Source organism: Falco biarmicus, chromosome 3 (assembly GCF_023638135.1).
Source record: "Falco biarmicus isolate bFalBia1 chromosome 3, bFalBia1.pri, whole genome shotgun sequence".
NCBI classification, from domain to species: Eukaryota; Metazoa; Chordata; class Aves; order Falconiformes; family Falconidae; genus Falco; species Falco biarmicus.
Window position 1 is genome coordinate 110,919,554 of NC_079290.1, and position 20,014 is coordinate 110,939,567.

At 44.4% G+C, this 20,014-nt stretch overlaps 3 protein-coding genes across 6 annotated transcripts in view; 1 reads left to right on the top strand and 2 right to left on the bottom strand.

Annotated features, from left to right (window-relative positions):
- The window catches only part of TMCO4 (transmembrane and coiled-coil domains 4), a 41,229-nt gene extending 38,700 nt beyond the window's left edge, over window positions 1-2,529 (bottom strand). Inside the window, exon 1 of one of the 2 annotated variants that reach the window (XM_056333532.1) lies at window positions 2,451-2,529. The gene's annotated coding sequence lies outside the window, so the exon portion shown is untranslated. Of the gene's footprint in view, window positions 1-2,429 lie in introns of both variants that reach the window. The other variant, XM_056333529.1, reaches the window with a different exon arrangement.
- A 3,987-nt stretch (window positions 2,530-6,516) lies between these two features.
- On the bottom strand, window positions 6,517-9,035 carry RNF186 (ring finger protein 186). Its single transcript, XM_056333539.1, has 2 exons — window positions 8,926-9,035; window positions 6,517-8,400 (listed from the first exon to the last, which is right to left on the bottom strand). The coding sequence occupies exon 2, from the start codon at window positions 8,315-8,317 to the stop codon at window positions 7,397-7,399; it is 921 nt and encodes a 306-aa protein (XP_056189514.1). The 5' UTR covers window positions 8,318-8,400; window positions 8,926-9,035; the 3' UTR covers window positions 6,517-7,396.
- On the top strand, window positions 8,922-19,992 carry OTUD3 (OTU deubiquitinase 3). 3 transcript variants are annotated; one of them, XM_056333536.1, is made up of 9 exons: window positions 12,152-12,351; window positions 13,019-13,167; window positions 13,937-14,049; window positions 17,103-17,225; window positions 17,940-18,065; window positions 18,636-18,732; window positions 19,016-19,197; window positions 19,537-19,736; window positions 19,824-19,992. In XM_056333536.1, exons 1-8 carry the CDS (start codon window positions 12,182-12,184, stop codon window positions 19,711-19,713), a joined length of 1,137 nt encoding a protein of 378 aa, XP_056189511.1. In that variant the 5' UTR covers window positions 12,152-12,181; the 3' UTR covers window positions 19,714-19,736; window positions 19,824-19,992. The 3 variants fall into 3 exon arrangements, with proteins under 3 accessions (XP_056189513.1, XP_056189511.1, XP_056189510.1); XM_056333538.1 differs by lacking the exon at window positions 12,152-12,351 and adding an exon at window positions 8,922-9,023 and having other exon boundaries at window positions 19,537-19,992; XM_056333535.1 differs by having other exon boundaries at window positions 19,537-19,992.
- Window positions 19,993-20,014: the final 22 nt, after the last annotated feature.

Genomic DNA, 20,014 nt, shown 5'->3' on the forward strand with positions numbered 1-20,014 from the left:
ATTGCTCAAGCTTGCGCTATTTAACTGCTGATACATAAATGCAAAGAAAACTCATCACTTGAGGGCTGATGGTTATCAAAACTTGCATCTCTCTCCCTGAAGGAGCTCAGCCCCCCTGCAACAGGTACCTCCTGGCATGTCAGTGGCTTGAGCACACGGGTCTAAGGCATCTCGGTGTGTTTCCATGGAAACATCACATTCCAGCAACATGGGAGCACAAAGTCCGCAGGAATAAACTAACTGTTATTTCCGTACCATCCAGAGAAGGGAAGGGCTGGATTACGCTTCCCTAGGGAGAGCAGGTACCTGGGATCAGTCTCAGCCCCAGCACCAACCTCAACACACAGCAGCATTTGTGCTTGCTGAAGTGCAGCTGTAAAGGTGGTGCAGGATGTGCCTCTGTGCTTTCCAGAACTTTCTAACAAAATACCAAGACTGTTTTTTAATTACCTCAGCAGCTCCAAAGCCCTCATTTGGACCATGAAAATCCATTTCACATCACTCACTAGGCTCTGATCTTCCTAAAACATCCAGACTTATGGACCAATTTGCCCAGAAATAATCTAATTTACAAGTTAGATAAATAACCCAGTTTAAAGTTTCAATAACTTTGCAAACAATTACTTGGAACGTCTGGTCACCTCTGGACACAGACCTGTGAGCTTATTATAGAGACAACACTGAAAATAAAATGCCCCTCCCTGCTGTGATAGATTTATTGATTTGTTAACACAGACTCATATGAAAAGCAAAGCAGCTAAAAAGGATCCAAAAACAGTACAGCTGTTTAACCTTGTTTCCCAATAACACAAAAGATATGACCAATTGTGGAGCGACACTATAGTGGCTTCTTGCATGCAACTTTATTGCTATTATGCAACAAATAATTCACAATGCTGACCATCTAAAACACCCAGAGAAAGTTTTGAAAGACTTTGAAGGTGCTCTGATCAGTATGCTCAATGTACATCAAATGTATCAAGTATATCAAAAAGATACATACACAGGTATCTATTTCTTCATAAATGCCTAGGAAATAATGGGTTTGGGTTTTCAGACATGCAGCATAAAAAAAGGGCAATTGTGATTCAGTGAAGAAGCCTTGGGCCAAGAAGTTCTGCCACTAAATTCAAGAGGAGGGAATTGAGAGCTAGAAATGTAACTCAAAAGTTATTTACAGCTTGTGGCACTGGAATTCACATCTCTGTCTTGAACAATGTGATTCAGCAATCAATAGCATTGCCATAATCTGAACCATCACTTGAAAGAGACACTTTTTTATCACTTCCAGTGCTCACTTTTCACACAAAGCCCTTTGTTTTCTTGACAGGTGGTGTGTTTTATATAGTGGCTCCCACAGTCCTATTTGGAAAGCAGAAAGACAACCCTAAAGATAATCCTAATCTAAAACTGTACAATACACATGTGCTCCCTGCTGCTGGAAGGAGAAATACAGAGATGCTGGCATTGCATTTGTCCAAAACTATGACAAAAATGGCCAAACCGCTGATGTGTTAATCTCCAAGACCCTCAAAAGTTAACAAGGCATCTCATTCACTTCAGATAACTAGCTGTAGATAATTATTCAGATGGGGCTGGCCAAAAAGTCCCTTAGCGAGGCACACTGAAGGACAGCACAGCTGAACTGCGGTTAAGCATCGGACACAACAGACTGTGGAAGTATTTGGGCAAGTCTTCTTGGGGACCTGCATGGGACTCCAGAGCCACACACGTGCTCACATGCTGGCAGCACCATGTGATATTAATCCATAGATATGAAGTACGAACACAGAATGCAATTAATTCAGTCCTGGATAAAAATCACATCTTGCTGCAAAAACACATGAATGTGATACAGATGGCCACTGCAGAGATGCATGCTAAATGTAAAACAGGGCTCAGAGACGGAGGGGATGGGGAAAAGCTAAAAGCTTAACTAGTTGCAAAACAGAGTGCGTGTGATTCGGTTAATCCAGATGCTTGTAGCAGCAGCGCCAGAGAAGCAATTTCATTACACAGAAGGTGGCAAAGCCGCCAAGAGGGATGAGGCCAGCAGGGAGAAATCACTAGTGGGAAAATGTGAGGGAAACACCTCAGCTGGGAAAGCTGTGAGGACCAACACCTCCACAGCTGCCGATATTCACTTCTACCACAAATCCTGTGTGGCTGACATCTCTGCTGCTAGAATACAAGCTTTTTTTTTTTTTTTTTAACAGAAAGTAGCACTTTTGACAACCACTGAGGAAAGCAGTCTCCTCGGAGAGTGACCTGAGGAGAGGGGTCCCGCCTAAGGAGAGGGGAGCGGCCTGAAGGAGAGGGGTCCCGCCTAAGGAGAGGGGAGCGGCCTGAAGGAGAGGGGTCCCGCCTAAGGAGAGGGGAGCGGCCTCCCCCTCAGCCCCACCCCAGCCGTTAGCAGCCCCTCTCCCCACCTCTCCCAGCCCGACCCCGACCTGCCGCCGGCCCGGCCTCAAAGAGCAGCAGCCGCCGCTGTCTTCCGCTTCCTGCCCGTCCCACCGCTGCTGCGCAATGTGCGTATGGCAGACGGGCTGCGGCTCGCCTACGCGACTGGCGTAGCGCGGCGCTCAGTTTGCGGAGCCGAGCTGGGAGGCGCGCCGGGCTGAGGTGATGGTGGCGGCGAGCCGACAGCCAGCCCCGGGCCGACCCTTTCCCGGCTGCCGGCTCCTTCGCGGGCGTGGTGGGAGGCGCATCTCCACCGTGAGATGGGTATAGCGGCTTTTGCCCTCGCTGCCCGCCTTTATCTGCGGTCTTGGGCCTTGTACGCCGCATTGGTGGCTCGCAGGGGGTTCAGGCCTACTTGGGTACCAGCCCTTTCGCTCTTTTTTTTCCCTCAAGTCCTTCCAGTCCTAAAGCCCTTTTCCCCCCTGTGAGAACCTCTCCATCAGAGAAGTAGGCATGTGAGTTTCGTGAAGCTGCTCTCAGGTTCCTACCCCAGGAGTTCTCTGCCATCTCCACACAGGACAGGTTGGTGTCGCTGGGGGTTACCCTGAGGAAAACTAAAGCTTTAGTGGAGTCTTGAATTTTGTGCTGTATTACCGGGTGGGATCCCAAAGCCATAGGAACAGAAGCTGAAGTGTGTGCGTATATATGCACTCATCAGACCAATGTAAGGGCCATGTACATATTGCTGATAGCAGCAGGGTTACTGACACAGTCACCTCCAGAGGTTTTGTGTCACTCTGGTTATTTGGCCTTGCAGAAATCCGAATACTTTGGAGTTAGTTCAGCTATCCAAGCGTAATGCTTTTGCGTTGTGTTTTGGGGGTTTAAGAAATGCATTTGCTGCGAAAGCAGTCTCCAGCTGGAACCCTAAGTGCAGTGCATAGTCATCCTCAGAGAAATCGGTATTTTTCAGGGGGGAGAGAGCAGTTTTTGTGTATAGCCACATTTCACAAAAGCAAAACTGGTTTTGGTTGCTTGGTAGCTGGGGTAACTGATACGTACTTTAAAACATGCTATGTGGGACTGACTTATAAATACATTTTTAAAATAAGCTGGGTACCAATTCTGTTTAAAAGATGATTTTTCTTTGGCCAAAGTCTTGTCCTGATTGCATGGTACTAATGTTAGACACCCCCCTCGAGTGTACTTGCACAAGTACTCATGTTAAATATAGGTATTTTCAGCATCATCATGTAGTCATTAAATATGACACTAAAGTTCAAAAGGCGAGTTCTGTTGATTCCCAGTTAGGGTGCAGAAGGTATCTGCTTCACCTGTGACTTTACCTCACTTGAGTAACTGCACAACACAACAGACAAGTTGCAAATGGTTCACAACAAGTAAGGAATCACCTGGGCATAAATCTGTGGAGATCTTCCCAGAGCAAGATCTGCAAATTAGTTTCTTGTAGATTTGCCAGTTCTGTGTTTGAGGACCTAAAGTTCTGTTTGTACTGAATCTGAGCGGTGTGGAGGTGTGAAATGTCTTATTTATTCCATGTTTATTTTTGCCTATTTGTGTGGTAATGCAGAAGAGCTGTTAAAAGTGGACCAAAACCGAAGTTGAGTGGAATGACAATTAGGAGTGAGTTTTACCAGATGTTGTAAACTTGGGATCTCATTATATAGTTTAATAGTAATCAAAGCCAGCAAAATTATGGATAATTTAAAGTTCTGCAGATAAAGTGAGACTTCTACATCTAACAGTAATTTAGAACACCTACACTCTGAATTTTTCAGGCACCTGTCTCACTCTTACATAAGTAACTAGTGACTGTGGTGGTTGATGGAGGTGCTGTTTGTTGAAGAGAAGCCTGGAAAGGGATTGGGATAGGAAAAGTTGTGGCATTGGGAAGGGTCCTGTGGGCAGAGGGGCAGTGCAGAAGCACAGCATGACAAAAAGATAGATGTATTTTTTAATTGAAACTCACTTGTGTACATTTGTTGTTAAACAAAGTACCTTTGATGCTTCTGGTCCAGGATTCTGTCTATACAGACTATAGCCTTTAAATACTGATGTTGGGTCTTATGATGCTCTTAATGCCTCAATGGGATTCTGTCTTTGTAAATCCCAATTCTCAGATATTTATGCAGTTTCTTGGGTACAGCTGAGTACTACTGCCTGGGCTCATTATGAACCTCTCTCTTTCAGGCTGTGGTGTGTTAACCTAATCACTCTCTGAAATTGGGAGCCAGCTAGGTAAGGTAAGCAGGGCAACGTAGTTCAGAGCTGAAACTTTCTTTCCAGGAATACTGGCATGAATTAAATCTGAGTACAAAAAAATCCTTTCCATTTTGGAATGGGAATACATTTCTGTTGGCCTTTTCTCCATAAACTCAGTTGCTGCTTCAGAGGTTTACGTTGTCATGGAGCCTTATCTTGTCAGATGAGAATCACAGCTGTTATAAAGATATCAGGTTCTAGGACCTAATGACTTCCACCAACATCCATGAACTCTGAATCAGCTGATTGTTAGTGGCTCTCAAAGGCTAAAGAAATGTTTCAGTTGAACTGCTGAATGCAAGCTTGGAAGCTGCTGATGCAAAGCAGTTGGGGTGGAAACCTGGAGTTCCATGGCTGCTAATCTTACTGTATGGATCCATAGGGGTTTTTTCAGTGGGCCAATCTCTCACTGGTAGCCAACAGCGCATGCGCTTCCTTCTTGCTGCTGTGTACCGCCTTGAGGGAAGCCCTTTTTTGTTGGCCTTTTTTCTTTTTGGCACTGGAGAAATTAGTGTAAAAGAACTTGAATGCACCCTTTTGGAAGGACAGGGTATATAACAAATGGATTTTTCCCGTTTACATTAATTCTCTGATTTCATTTGTTCACACACATGGGCTGGCAAGGCCACATGGGCTGGCCAGCTCCATTGTGAGTGATACAAGGACAAGGGATGCTGCCTCTATATTCTTCATTATATTTCATTTTGTTACGTCTATTAATTATATTTCTGGACTGACAATGACAAACTGATACTGAGTTCAATGTATACACCCTTCTGGAGTTGTTTGATACTTTGCTTGGTCTCTTCCCTCAGGCAAAATTCCCCAAGTTTTATCTTTTTTGTTGTTGGTTTTTTTTTCCTCCACCAGTTGGGATAATGTTATGGCTCTAGTCCAGTTCATCTTTGCCATCTTATCTTTAGGACAGTCTGTTTCTTCCTGCTATCTGGTTGTTTGAATGAGACCAGTGTAGCAATTAGCACATGATCTTCCTTTAACGCTTCTAGCTTACTCTGATGCATTCATGCACACTACGTTCAGGCCAATACGAATTGTTACAAACCTTTACAGTACCAGTCACCCACTAGTGCTGGTGAAGGGAACTCGACAAGAAAATTGTCTATGAGCTGAAAGACCTGCCAAGAGTTTCTAAAATTATTTTCAGTAAAGCTGAATAACTGTTCCAGTCTTTGTATTTGGAATAATACAGTATTTGGATTTAAAGCTACCTGCCTTTTCCCAATTGAAAAGCTTTTTTCTGGTTGGATATTAGCAAATGTTACTATATATGTACTCTGCAATAAGCCAGTTGCTGTCCAAATATATGAGAAAACCCAAAGCATTTATTTCCCTTGAAGGTTTGTGTTTTGGGGCAGAAAACAGACCTGTTTTTTTCCAAGACCCTAGGAGGAGAACAGCTCCTTCCCCTCTTAGTCTAATCTGTTTTATCTGCTGGTGAGACACTATGTATATTTATATACTGAGCAACTGGAGTACATCAGTTTCCATTCTTATCGAACACAAATATTTACCCCAGGCCTGATCCAAGGTCTCCTGAGATCCATGGTGCTCTTAAAAATGTAACTTAACTAGAGCAAACTCCTGATTTTTTCCAATTTAATTTTAGCTGGGTTATAGGGTATTCTGTTAGCAACTAAGTATTTTTTTAAATAAAGGAAAAAAAATCCAACACATTACTGCTTTGCTTTACTCACCAGCTCAATTGTGCAGACTCCCTAATATGTTTTCTCAGCTGTAGTTCCTGTCAATGAGGAAACTGAAATGTTTTGATGTGAATTGTCAGTGAGGAATTGAAACACAGAAGTCAATGAGTAATTAATATTACTGAACTTTAATGGACACATTCCATGTAAAAATAGCAGATGTGGTATGGCGTAACAATTGACAGGTTTCTGTTTATCTCTATAAGCATCTCCAGGGGCAATGTTGAACCTAACATGAAGAGGGCAAGAAGAGAGGTGGTACAGGTAGCCAGATAAAGGAATTCAGGTGAGAGGAACCATTTCTGTGCTAAATAACATGGGGAATATTGAAGGGTCATGAACTTCTAAGAGCTTTACCCTTTGCAAGCCACAGACTCAAGATCAGGAGTGTTGATTTTGCCTTCTCCTCTCCAGTTTTGTGTGTAACTTAAAATGGCATCAACTGACATCCCCTTTTCCCAGTCCCTTTCCTGTCCCTACCAACAACCATTTGGGCAGTGATAGGGATTAAGTGATAATCTGGGTTAAAACTACTCTCTTCCACTGAGGCTAGGCTAAATTTAGCAGTCTCATTTCCCCACATTGTCACAAGAAAAGGTGTACGTGTGTTAAGAGACCAGGAAAACACATCCACAGGATTTTCACAGGACATATCTGTCAGGAGTTTCAGATAATGTTCTGAAGTGCTAATCAGGAAATGACATGGAGAAGAGCAAAATGACAAAAGCAAACCAACAAAATTATTAGTCTGGGATAAAAATTGTATGGAAAGCCTACAATTTTTATCTTGTATACACCAACATATAAATATTTGACTATGTTTCCAGTAATGAAATTTAACAACTCATTGCTATTGGGCCAATTTAGGCACCTGTTGAATTTATTGCGTGAATGATTGCTTTCAAAGTCCAGTAACTGACTGGCGCGCCTAGGATGCAGCTTTGCAGGCAGGACTGGTCCATTCTCTCTCAGCAGCGCAGGTTATTGTTTCAGGCGATGGCAGCAATGTGAGTCTCCTTGCGGCAGGAGGTGAGCGAGTCCCTGTTACACCTCCAGTAGAATTTAGGAGTGCAGCAAAGCACCATAGACAGGACCAACCCCAAAGTCAGCATGAGACAAATTACCCATTTTATCAGCCCAGAGTATATGAATGGGAGGATGAGGATAGTGAGAATGACCACAAGCAGCAGGAGCAGCACTAGTCTCTGGATCGCCAGTCTGTTGTCCGCTGGAACATTTTCATCTCCGTGTAAAACGTCTTGGCTGGTCAGAGTCCAGCTATTTTTGTCCAGCCCTATGGCTGAGATGTGTACCTCAGGGTTTGAATCTGGGTTTTCCAAGTGCTCCATGATGTCTTCTTTATTTTGAAGCGTGCGGATGAGTCCTCCTGACACAAAAGTGGCTTTTCTGCACAGGGGGCAGGTGATGATCCAGGTACTCTCTTCTTTCCTGAGGATGAGCTTGAGGCAGACTGCACAGAAGGCATGCTGGCAGTCCAGGAGCTTTGGTACTCTGTAAATATCGTACTTGTTGAAGCAGACTAGGCAGTCCGTATCAATAGACGTTGTGGTTGGACACTGGTGGTTCATTTCAAAACTGCATGCTTCAGAAGGGTTTATGTTCGTTAGCATAACAAGAGGCTTTGCGTTTGGGCAGTCTCTTTCAGAAATTGCTGGGTTAATGGCATCAGGACCGTCTTGCTCTGTGCCTGAAGGTGTCTCAATTTTTTTAAGATGTTCTTCCATAAATCCCAGTCCCTTCACATTGGCAGCGTTTTCGGTTAGGGGTCCTGCTCTGCTCATTTCTGCAGCACCTTCTGCAGCGAGCACAGGACTGTCCTTGTCGGCCTGAGGTACTCCAGGAGCTGTCGAGCTGTTTCCACTGTTTGGCTTGTCAGTGGATTTCTCCATGGAGATAAACCTCAGTGCGGTTTGTCTTCCCTTAGCTGAAGGATTTTCTGAGTTTCTGGCTCCTTATATGTGTTGCTTTATTCCTGTTATATGCATGATTGATTAGTGACAGCTAGCTTTAAGCGTGTTGTGCTCTTACAATACGGTGCTTTTATGAGATGGGGACCTGAGTTAATCATTAACTTCACGGCCAAGATGTTTTACAATGGCTGATAATATCACTGAGCAACTTCTGTCCGGAAGCAGACCCCATGGCGTTAACAGACTGCAGCTTTCTTCACTGTGGTAGCCAGGCGCTACCATTATTATTAAATTAGTACTTTATTTGTTGAAAGCAATTTCACTGGTCTCTAAACACTTATTTGCTGGACAGCAACAGATTCAGAGGAATTATCTGGTATTAACACTGGTGTATTGGGTGCAGTACTTTGATTAGAGAGAGCATAAGTATCACCAGTTTTGGAGCTCTGGCTAGGAAGTCTGCTCTTGCTTTAGCAATACTCACTACCCTCGAGCTGGTACCCTACAGCACAAAGTAAAGAATGAGATTATTAATGTTGAGCATTAAATGTCTGATTATTATCAACTCTTTTATCCTAGGAGAGTACCTGTTGGTTTCAGTCATCAGTGGGCTTCCAGGTGTGAATTGAAGCATGACTTAGGGTCTTACACAGTCCATGAGAGAGAGCTGGAGATCAAGAGCAAGGTTAGTGTCTTGGTAGCACCATTTTCTTTTCTGTAGTGTTCGAAGGACAACCTCATGCACTCAGGAACGCCCTTCTGTTAGGTGGTTTTGTGAATGTTCATCTCGTCTGGAAAAAAAAATATATGCCTGAACAAAATCCCTCAGTCTCTTAATTTCTTCCTCCCTTCTTATTTGAGGGGTAAAATACAGATGGTGGTTTGTCAGGAAGAATCCTGTGGAAGGAAGGAAGGTGGAAAAGGAAGGTTCACTAACTCCAGAAAGACGGACTAAGTCAGCATTACCCGTAGAAGACAGGCAGTACCAAGTCAGTAGCCTCACATGCACCTGAATGCTCAAGCTGTCTGTGTTACCATGTGCCAGCCCCTCCCTCCAACAAAAGCAACAGAAATAAATGAAATAACTGCAATTTAGGAGGGCAAGGAGTTCAGGAAGACTCTAATCTCATGAACTTGCTGATGATGGGGGGAAGAGCTTGTTCTTCTTTGCTGAGAAATAGTAGAAGGTTTGTTGTAAGCAAACCGTAAAAGTATCTAGGCGTTCCTGCTACATTTCTGCTGATGTGGCGTATTGCAGTGTTTGATGGACTTTGGGGTGACCCCAAATTTTAGGAGTCTGAAGATCTTTCAGTTGCAGAAGTGGTACTTGTACTTGAAGTGCAAGAACACCTGGAAGCGGGTTCTTTTATGTTTAAAAATAGGAGAATTTTCTATTGCATTTCACATACCTCTTTATTAGGAAGTTAATGCTGTTAAAAAGTTCTGGGAAAGTGGAAGAGAAACCTGCCATTTTCACAGTGTTTTAGCAGTTTCAAATTTGGTCTGTCAGTTCCCATGTCCAAAATGGAAATGTCTTATAAAATTACTGATTCTTGATTATTAGAACAGTATGAAACTGTCCTGCCAATGTTGGGAAGCTGGAACAGACACCAAGAGGGGCAACACTCCTAACTTCAAGTTTAAAAGGAGGTGGGATGAATCCATGCCTCTGTATCCATGTGCTGTCTTCTGACAATGGGTGGGAGTGATTTTTGCGTGCCTTCCGACTGTGTGCTCTGGAAACTCGGAGCTGCTTCAGAGGCATAATTGTCTTGCTGCAGATGTGTGTCAGCAGCTAGGACAAATCGCTTGAGGGAAGGGGAAAGCCGAGGTCCTCGTGCTTCAGAGAGGCCCTTATGCTTTCCTGGGCTGTGCTTTACTGCCACGTGGATCGGGGACCCCAGGGGAGGATGCGTGATCTAGTGTGGGGGCTCAGGAGGCTGCAACCGTGCAATTTGCTGTGGTTTCAGCACTGCTGTTCAGCGAGCGTGTCATCTCCCTGCCCAATTTTTATTGGTCGTAGTGGATTAAAAATATGTCTTTGTCGTTGTCCTCCATTGATGAAATTTTCAGCCAAGTGTCAGAGGACTTGCCCTAATTTTGACTCAGTTTTGTCCTTGGTGTCACGAGTGATGTTCACTGGCTTGCATGCAGGTTATACTTAACTGAATTGCTTATAGCCCTTTAACACTACTTAGGCTAATTACTGTTTCATTAATCATTTGCAGTCAGTTTATATACTCATCTTGTTTTCCTGCTTTTAGTGTGTTTGCATAAGAAAATATGTTTCTATGGAATGTTTCTTATGGACTTGTTTATGACAGGATATGGATATAAAAGTGTAGTCATGTCATTTCAGAGTAAAATCCTTGCTTGCCATAGGGCTTTGAGCACAATACTATTCAAAACATCTGAGAAGGTGCTGGTGATAGTCCTGTGAGCTTCTTCCTCTCTTTCAGATTGTTGTGACTCTGAACAAGAGGAACTTAAAAAAATTTATCTTGATGTGAAGCCTCTCACTGTATCCCCTGTTACCCAGCGTAAGTACGGGTGAAGCAGAGAGGTCGCCTTCAGATTTACACCACGTCATTTGGGGTGCCAAGGAGTTTCTTACGCTGAGGTGGAAAAGGAGGTTGTTCTGTGGTGAATAAAGCTGCAGCGGATGGTGCCTTTTGTGATCTGAAACACCTCGCAGGAGAATCCTGCCTGGTGATTTTTATCTTGCCTTGTTAGACTACGACATGCTTTCGTGGCACGTCTGTAATATTCCTGCCAAGGGAGTTGATTCACTCGTTATCTCAGGGCCTGTTCCCAAATTTGGAGTGTTTCCTTAGCGTGCATCGTGAAACCATTTGGCTGCACCTTCTGAACTGAGACTGCTAGGAATTGGGCATAAATCCGACTGGCAGCACCAGGCAGATTCTGTTGCGATACCTGCAGAGAAAAGTAGGGCGAGGAAAAGCAGAGTAGAGGGAGAGAATAGATGGAGGGGGCAGCAACGGGGAGGGGGGGCAGCTGCGGATGGCCTCTGTGGTTGCTGTGGGAAGAGTGGCACCAGGACAGCAGGGAATCATCCCCCCAAATCCATACTCTGGCCGAGTCACTGAGTCACCAGCCCCCTTCTGCGGTCTGGAGGAGTTTCCCTCCGTGCCTGGGGAAATGGGACACTAAGCTTCAGCATATTACACATATTAATTTAATTAATTTTCACAGTTTCAGCTCTCCCGTGGCAGCTGTCAGCCACGTTCTCGTGGTGCCACCTCGCGGGTCCTTTCCTTTTCAGCTCACCCCGGAGCGTGGATCTGGTGTGGAATGGTTACTGTCTGCAGTAACTCGCCCTGGCGTGTGACGGGAGAGGGTGGCCAAAGCAGCGGCCAGGGGTCATGGTGGTCAGCTGGGGCTGTGCTGGGGCTGCTGGGAGAGGCACCGGAGCCTGTGGCCGTGCCCCGAGGAAAAAGCCCCTGGACAGAGTGTAATTCACAGTGGAAGCTAATGAGGCGCGGAACGTGGCGATCTCGGGCAAAGCATTTTGGTACCGTATCAATGATGCTCGCTGCAGGCTCCCAGCCTCCTCCCCACCGATCCCCCTTCTCCCAGCTGATTCCTGCACGCTTCTTCCCTTCACAGCTCCCATTGCCTTTGATCCCTAAAGCCCTCCGCTTCCCCTAGCCTCAGTTTCCCTCCCGGGACCCCGTGCTCCCACCTGCCTTCCTCCTCCTCCTGGAGGAATCCGCCTGGGGCGGGCTAGAGCGGCGGCGCTCCGGCCGCTCCGCGCTGCTCTCGATGGTGCCGCGCTCACGTGAGGGGCGCCCGGCGGCGCAGGCGCGGTGGCGCCCGGCGGGGATGTCCCGCAAGCAGGCGGCTAAGGCCCGGCCCGCCGCCGGAGCCAGGAAGGTGCGGCGGCCCCGGCGGCCCTCCGCCGGACCGGCTCCCGACCCCGCACCGGGTGGCGGGGGCCTCGCCCGGCAGCTGCGAGCCCTCGGCCTCAAGCTGCGGGAGGTGCCGGGCGATGGGTGAGCGCCGGCCTCCTGCCCCCGGGAGCCTTCTCCTCCGTCGGCGGGTGGGCAGCCTGTGTCCCCGGGAGCTGAGGGCCTTCCCCTCGTGGCTGAGTGGAGCTAGTGCTCCGCAGGGATGGGGGCTTCCCCGCTGGAGCCCACAGGGATCAGAGGGCTCTGCTTTGTGGGTGTGCAGGGCCTGGTCCCCGGGGGTGCTGAGGGCTCTGCTGGACCCAGGCCTGGTCCCTGGCGGGGCTAAGGGCTCCCCTGGTCTGCTGAGCAGAGCGTAGGAAGGACCATCAGTATTGGGTGAAAGAGGTGTTAGATGTCTGCTGAGAAACTGCTTGGTAGATCATTGAGTTGTCCTTTGTCGCATTACGTCTTTTGTCAGTTTAAGACAGTTTGGCCTAGCAGTCTTACCATGCTTGACTTACCCTTTTGGAGCTGTAGACATGTTCACTCAAAACCTTATGTTCTTACCAGCAATTCTAGTAGCAGCAGCCATTTAAAGTACAGGGAATAGGTGCTACTTCACATTCATATCCTTGTTGAACTTAACTGGGCAGAAGGAGCACAAATACTTTCCTTTTATCACTGTATCTTTTTGCTGCTACGCCAGTTGTTGGTTTAATGGTGTATGTTAGTATGTTTCACACACGCTAACTGGTGGTTTCTCTTTCGGTAGCAATTGTTTGTTTCGGGCCCTTGGTGATCAGCTTGAGGGGCACTCGCGGAACCACCTCAGACATCGCCAGGAAACAGTGGATTACATGATAAAGCAGCGGGAGGATTTTGAGCCTTTTGTGGAGGATGATGTACCCTTTGAGAAACACGGTATGGTCTCCATGGGATACTAGTGGAAGGGTTACTGCTTAATGTGTTTACGTCTCATTAAGCATATCTTCTTACTAAACAGTTCCTTATTCCAAGACTATGTTAGGGCTTCTCTTTAGTTTAGAAACTGTGAGTGTACCTTTCTGTCTGTTCCATAGAATGATGAGCTATTAAACTTGTATTAAATCGGTGTTGGAAATAAGTTTAAATTTAAGAAAAAATTGGAGAAGGAAAGAGAGGCAAAAAAAGCCAAGAAGTTAAAATTTGATGTTTTCAAAAGGAACTTGCAAAAATTGCCTAGTTCTTCTTGAATGCTGGTGAGTGTCAAGTGGCTGATTTCTTGGGCTTTCTTCTTCTCCTTGACACTTGATATTTCATGGTGGTAACACAGGGGAAGATCCAAAGCAGACAAAAATACAGCCTTTGTTCTGAAAGCTTCGAGGATGTGCCAAGTACCATGCAGGTGATGCATGAAAGTGGTTTGGGCCTTTAGTATGTGGCACTCCTTCCTTCTGAGCTAACACAGAGCTGATGGCCTTGCATAATCTAAGGGTGTACTGCATTTTTTAGAGGTTTCTGTGGTCATTTAAGACTCATTAACTTCTGTCCCTGCCAAATTTTTGCTTCAGCAGTCACTGTTTCACAGTTGGGTTTTTCTTTCCGGAATTTCTTGGGCTTGTGATGAATTTTTGTTACTCACTATCCCTCCAGTGCTTCTGGAACTGCCAGAAACTAGGTTTCCAACTCTTCTGGATGTTTTTTCCTTTAGTTACCAATTTGGCCAAGCCCGGTACCTTTGCTGGCAACGATGCTATTGTGGCCTTTGCAAGGAACAATCAAATGAATGTGGTTATTCATCAGCTTAATGCTCCGCTGTGGCAGGTGAGAAACGAAACTTCTATATTGTGACCTACAAATTGTGTTGAAACTTCCTGATCATTACAAAAGAGCAATCAGTAGCTGTATGGTGTAGAGTTGTGCTTGCTTTTTCACCCTTGGGCAAAAACACTCCAGATTTCAGCTAGGAGGAGAGGGAATGAAAGAAAACAATGAATGTGTGAAAGTATGTGGACGTGGAGCAGCATGTTTTAGTTTGGTTTTAAGCTTTGTTGTTGTGTTTCTGTTTCCCTGTCTTCTGAAGATTGGACTTCACATGAGGTTACTTTTCTGATAGGAATTTGAGCCAGGCTTAAGGAAACCTGTACCATAAGATTCAGAAATATGGAAGTACAGGGTATGGCGGCTGTGTTGGAATGAAGCTCTGTCAATTCTGCATGGGATTTGGAATGAGAAGGTTTCTGACAGTTGGAGAAATGAGGTGGAAGAGGCAAGAAGTTTTAAAACTTTGAGGTGGTGTTTAATCAGCTTCTGGAAAGGGCTGTGTGGTATGGTTTCCTCTGACAGCAGGGCACTGGAACAAGCAACCCATCAGGTCCCTCCTGCTTGCTTTTTTTCGTTGTTTTTCTATGGCAAGTCCACCGTGGAATGGGTCCACGCTCAATCTGCCTGTCCATTGAGCAAGTGAGAACCTGTATTTAAGTCAGGATTGTTTCTGGCCACAATTTACAGGCAGAACCAATGAAGTATATAGATTAAACAAGGCAATAAAGATAAAAGACCAGGTGAACACTGTCAATGGTGTCTCAAATACATTTGAAACCGTGTCAGGTGGATTCTTGAACCCAGACGAGTTTAAGCTCATTTGCGTGGCAGCCATGGGCAGTAAGACAGCTAACTAAAATCCTCAACTGCTTGACCTGCGAGAGCGAGCCGAGGTAGCAACCTTGCGGGAGAGTTCATGGGGGTGCGGTTCATGTTTTTGTTACTGTTTTGAACGGGGTGCTCACCTCTGTGTACTTAACTCCTATCGATATTTTGTATATCCTCTTAAAAAGCTTAAACTCTTTTTTCCCCATTCATTGACCTTTCCAGGGTTGTAAAGACAGAGTTTGTGATGAGGTTCTGTTTTGCCTGAGTGTAGTCTTATTAGTAAAGGGTTGTCTTAGGCTCTTGAGACTGGCGTAAGGTAATAGTTGTAATGTAAGGAGTCTCCTGCCCGCACAGAGGATACATCAGGACATTGAAGTATGTAAGGCGTCACAAACATGATGACAATGTTAGCAAGTTGGTGGGCTTGACTAACCCAGGACACCTTTTTTTCTTGATTTTCTATATGTCGACCTACTTTCCCACCCCCCCACCTCCCCCTTTCTTCTTTGGAGCCCAACAAAACTTTAGAAAGATGAGATTCCAAAGAGAGCATTTCCAGAGAGGCAGGTGAGCAAGATGCTTAAAGCAGATAGAGTGAATATCTCCCTCCTCTAAAGCAGATGGTGAGTTATCCTTTAATTTTGAGAGAACCATTTGGATCCAGTACAGCTAAGCTGGAACGATGTGAGCAGAAGTGTTCAGGACCTCCAGCTTGTATCTCAATCTCTGGCCTAATCAAAAGCTCTTCGGAGGTAGGCATCTCTGCGTGGACATTTTAGGGCTTTAAACGCCCTTTACCTTTTTTGATAGTGACTGTAAATGTAGAGCTTCAAGTTAGCTCAGATGTACAGGCTATTTTATTGGCTTTTTGGATAACTGCTTACCTTTTTTCAGTGGTTTTGCCTTTTTTTTATTTTTGTTTATCTGCAGCTATCTTTTATTTACAGTTCCAGTGTACTGTGGAAAGAGCACGCAAAAAGAGGCTTCACTACTGAGAGCTAAATTGGGTAATTTTCAGAATGATCTTTAAAGAGCTTTGGGATTTGTTAGATACCCATTGAGGCTCTGGCAGAGGAGAGGTGTTGAAAACAAATTTTCCTGAGTTCCAACATGTCAAATAACAGGATAAAAGGCAGAAGTTAAGTATAACCAAGTGTTGAGTTGGAACTTAAAGGTGAGCAAGTGTGAAATAGATGAATGGATAATCTCTATCGTGAAATCTGAAGTCATTAGAGCAACGCAGAGTGAAGACATGGTTGAAAGGTGACTTGGTGTATATTCCCTAAGTTAGGATAAGCTGACTGAAAGATGTAAAAGGATTGAGAAATTGTGGAGCCCTAAAGCAAGCATTTGTTGTCATTTGCTTACTGACATCTTCTCCAGAAAGGCTGTCAGATCTTTGAACTCTGGCTTGACAGGTAAGCAAAGGAGATCTGCAAATGCAGGTAATTTTCTGCATTCCTTGTAAGAGTTGGAATGCTGTGTAGCTTTTAGCTAATAACTTGAGACACTGGTGGTTGGGGTAGAATGATTCTTGCATCAGTACAGATAATACTCAGAGCAGGAATTTTCTACAGAAACCGCTGTACTTGGTGCTGACAAAGCAAAGGAATGTTTGGTGGTTAATAGTGCTCCTGAATCGAGTTAGTACGTTTTCATGGTTTGGCTTTATTTCTGTTAGTCTTTCTTTAAAAAACAAAACATAACCACTTTGAATGCTAACTGTTAAAACAGCATCTCGTCCCAGCTGCTGAACACCACTTAGTCTGGGTGATGTGTTTCCACTGTGGTCATAATTTGGACTTTTTTTTTTTATTATTATTTCCTTCATGTTTGAGGGGAAGAAGGCATTGTACACTCAGTGGGAGTTGTCACTGCGACTGGGCCTGGGAAAGGCAATTAAGAAAGCTCACAGCTCCTGTGGAAATTTTAGAAAATAGTTAAGAGCTGTCCACTGAAATATTTTCATACCATGTTTTGTTTGTTATGACGTAACTGACCCAATGTTGTGTATCTGGTTTTCAAATATGATCCTTGAGACAGAAGCTCTGTTGTTACTGTAGGCACATCTGGATTATTAGGTCAACTCTTAAAGATGCTTCAGTAGCCACGTACTTTGCTTCCAATCACAGTGTTTATCATTGCTTAAAAAAAATAATACTTTGAAAAATACAATGCTGAAGTTGATTCCAAATGCTCATTTGCAATTTGTTTCTTTTATTTAGATTCGGGGCACAGATAAAAATAACGTGAGGGAGCTGCATATTGCATATCGTTATGGAGAGCACTATGACAGTGTGAGGAGAATCAATGACGATTCTGAAGCTCCAGCGTATCTTCAGATGGAGGTTGGTTATGGCAGAACAACCTGAGTCAGCTGTGGGTAATAAATAAAAGAGATAAAAATGACCAGTTCATTTCCTTTCTCATTTGCATCGAGACTGAGAGTTTGGTCCCTGTGTCACGCTGGGCATAGGAAAGCCCCTGAGGTCGTTGTAAGTAGTGCTGCCTGCTGTCCTGAGACAGGCTGTGAAGTGTTTAAATTACTGGGCTGGAAATCAATCCCAAATCTGCTGCTGTGATATGAGCTGTAGAAGTCTTGAAGCAACTTCATCTAAGTTACATACTTATGCACCTTGAATGCAGAAACAAAGGGGAGGGAGGACAGAGCTGGAAAGGCAACAGCTGGATACAATTGTCCTCTTCATATCTCACTTTTTCATGTCAAGGAGTAAGCTGTGCTGTCCTTGAGATTCTCTGCACACAACTGTGTAATGTGTGGTATTGTAATAAGATAAATACTGCATTTAAAAAGCCAGTGATTATTTACAGGTATGCACAATTTTGTAGTATGTGAGAGCTTGCTCAGTAGCGTATGAGTCGTGGGAAATGGTGTCAGTGATGAAGAAGTTACACAATTTCCAAGATGCTTTGGCAGAGGATATTTCTGAGACAAGTGTGCCATAATAAATAAATTCATTATGATGTCAGATGTTTTTTTACTGCATATCATGAAATCGCTGCATGCTTGTGTGATCTGCTGGTCTTTGCTTTTCTTGCAGATGCTTTGCAAAAATGATTCAAATAAGGAGGAGGAAGTGAAGCCGCAGAAGGGTGACTCTGAAGATGAGATTGAAATTGAAATGGATGATGCTGTACAAAAAGTGTGTAATGCAACTGGATGTTCAGTAAGTATTGAGTAGCCTTTTTGTGCTTAATGTTCAAACCTTCTTGATACATGAAAGTTGCCTTGGGAAGAATCGTAAAAAAATACTCATCTTGGATAATTTCAGCACTGCAGCCATAAATCCGGATGCATTTCATCCTAGACTCAACCCTTAAATGCAGATGAAAGGTGCTCTGTATGGATACCTAATAATTTTGGCAGGTTTGTCGTGCAACATCTCAGAAAAATCACTTTGAAACAAATTCTGTAAGATTTGAAATCCTTTGAGGATGTCTGTACTTGAACATCCCAAATGACTAGCTAACTTGGCGGTTGTCACTGGGTAGCCTGTGTGGTTCCTGCAGACTGAAACAGTTCCCAGTGAAACAGTTACACTGAAACAGCACGTTCCTTTTTCCTGGTATCTTCAGGATTTAAAGTCTTTTTTTCCCCCTCACCTTTTTCAGAAATGGAATACAGGCTAATTGAAAGCAGACAGCAACCCCCTCTCAGTGGTGCAGATGGTTGTTAAATCAGTGTATGTCAGTGATTTGAGCTCTCTTCAGTATTATCTTTCTCATCTTGTGGACAGGACACTGATTTAGTAAGCCAGATTCTGGAAGTGGAAGACTACAATATAGAATCTGCAATATTTGCCATCTTTCAAGTGAACGAAGTGGAAAGAATCAGTAAGTACACAGAGTTTGTCATGTGATGCTTCAGAAGAGCGCTGTCTGATGATGTTAGTGTTCACTGTAAACAGCAGTTCAACATGGACAGTAGGAGTTGGAGCTTGCTGTCGGCTGTGCTCCCACCTCAGCCTTTCTGTGCTCAGGCAGGTTGTTAGTGAGAGCACATTCAATCCAGCTTCCAAAAAAACCACTGTTGCAGAAATTATGGCAGAAGAAATTGGCTGACAGTGAGACTGCTTCTGCATAGAGTGTGTCTGAGAAAGAATTCTGTTATTGGTAGGTACTGAAGAGCAGCATGATCCCCTGAGCAAAGATCAGAAATCGTGTAGCAGAACTCTGTGGGAAGAAAATGGAAGTGGTTCAAGAATCTTGGGAAATCGGAGCTTGCGGCAAGGTGAAATAGAAAATAACAAAGGACAGGCTAGATCCGATGAAGAGAATCGAGCTAGCAGAAACCCAAAGGTATGTGAAGTGTGGTTTGGCAGTGATTTGCACGCCCTTTCATGATCAGAGGAATGCTTAGGATTGTTTAATCAGCAACTGCCCTCTCCTTTGAATTAAAAAGAGCTTCTTCCTACTGGATTTTGTTGCTGCTACAGCTGTGATTTCTCAAACACTTAATAGTGACATGTGGCAGTCTTCCCAAAATGACGCAAAAGTCCTGATAAGTAGTTTGGAGTAAACATTCTCTGGCCACTGCTTTGATATCTGCTTGTCTCCTTTACAGTGTATTATTTTTCCTCAACTGCACAGAAAAAAAAAAAGTGTGCTTTCATCTCTGTTTTCATCCTTCCCTTTCAGGTATCAAAAAAACAAAAGAAGGAACAGCAGCGTGTGGAGAAGAAGAAGCGGCAGGAAGAAAGGCACCGACAAAAGGTCTTGGCCAACAAGAGTAACTGTGCAGATAGCAGCAGGAGAGACACAGACTCAAACAACCACGTCACCTTGGTGAAGGCCATGGCAGCCCTAAACATATGAGCGAATGTGTTCCGAGTGCCTTGGTGAGAAAAGCAAATAAAACTGATTAAGACAAAATTCCCCTTAAGCAAATCTCCAAGCACCTATTATGTTAAAATCTGTTTCTGCAGAGATCTCCAAGCGCCCGTGACCTTCCTGTTTCTTCAGTTGTGGGGCCAACAGTTACTTGGTAATTCTGCATCGGCTTCTGTGTGAGAAGAGTTGTTTGAAAATAACAAAATGTAGAGACATGTTTTTATAATTTTGGAGTTAGATAAAGGTGAGAACCTTTTCTTCACACAGCAGTGTCAGATTTGCTTTG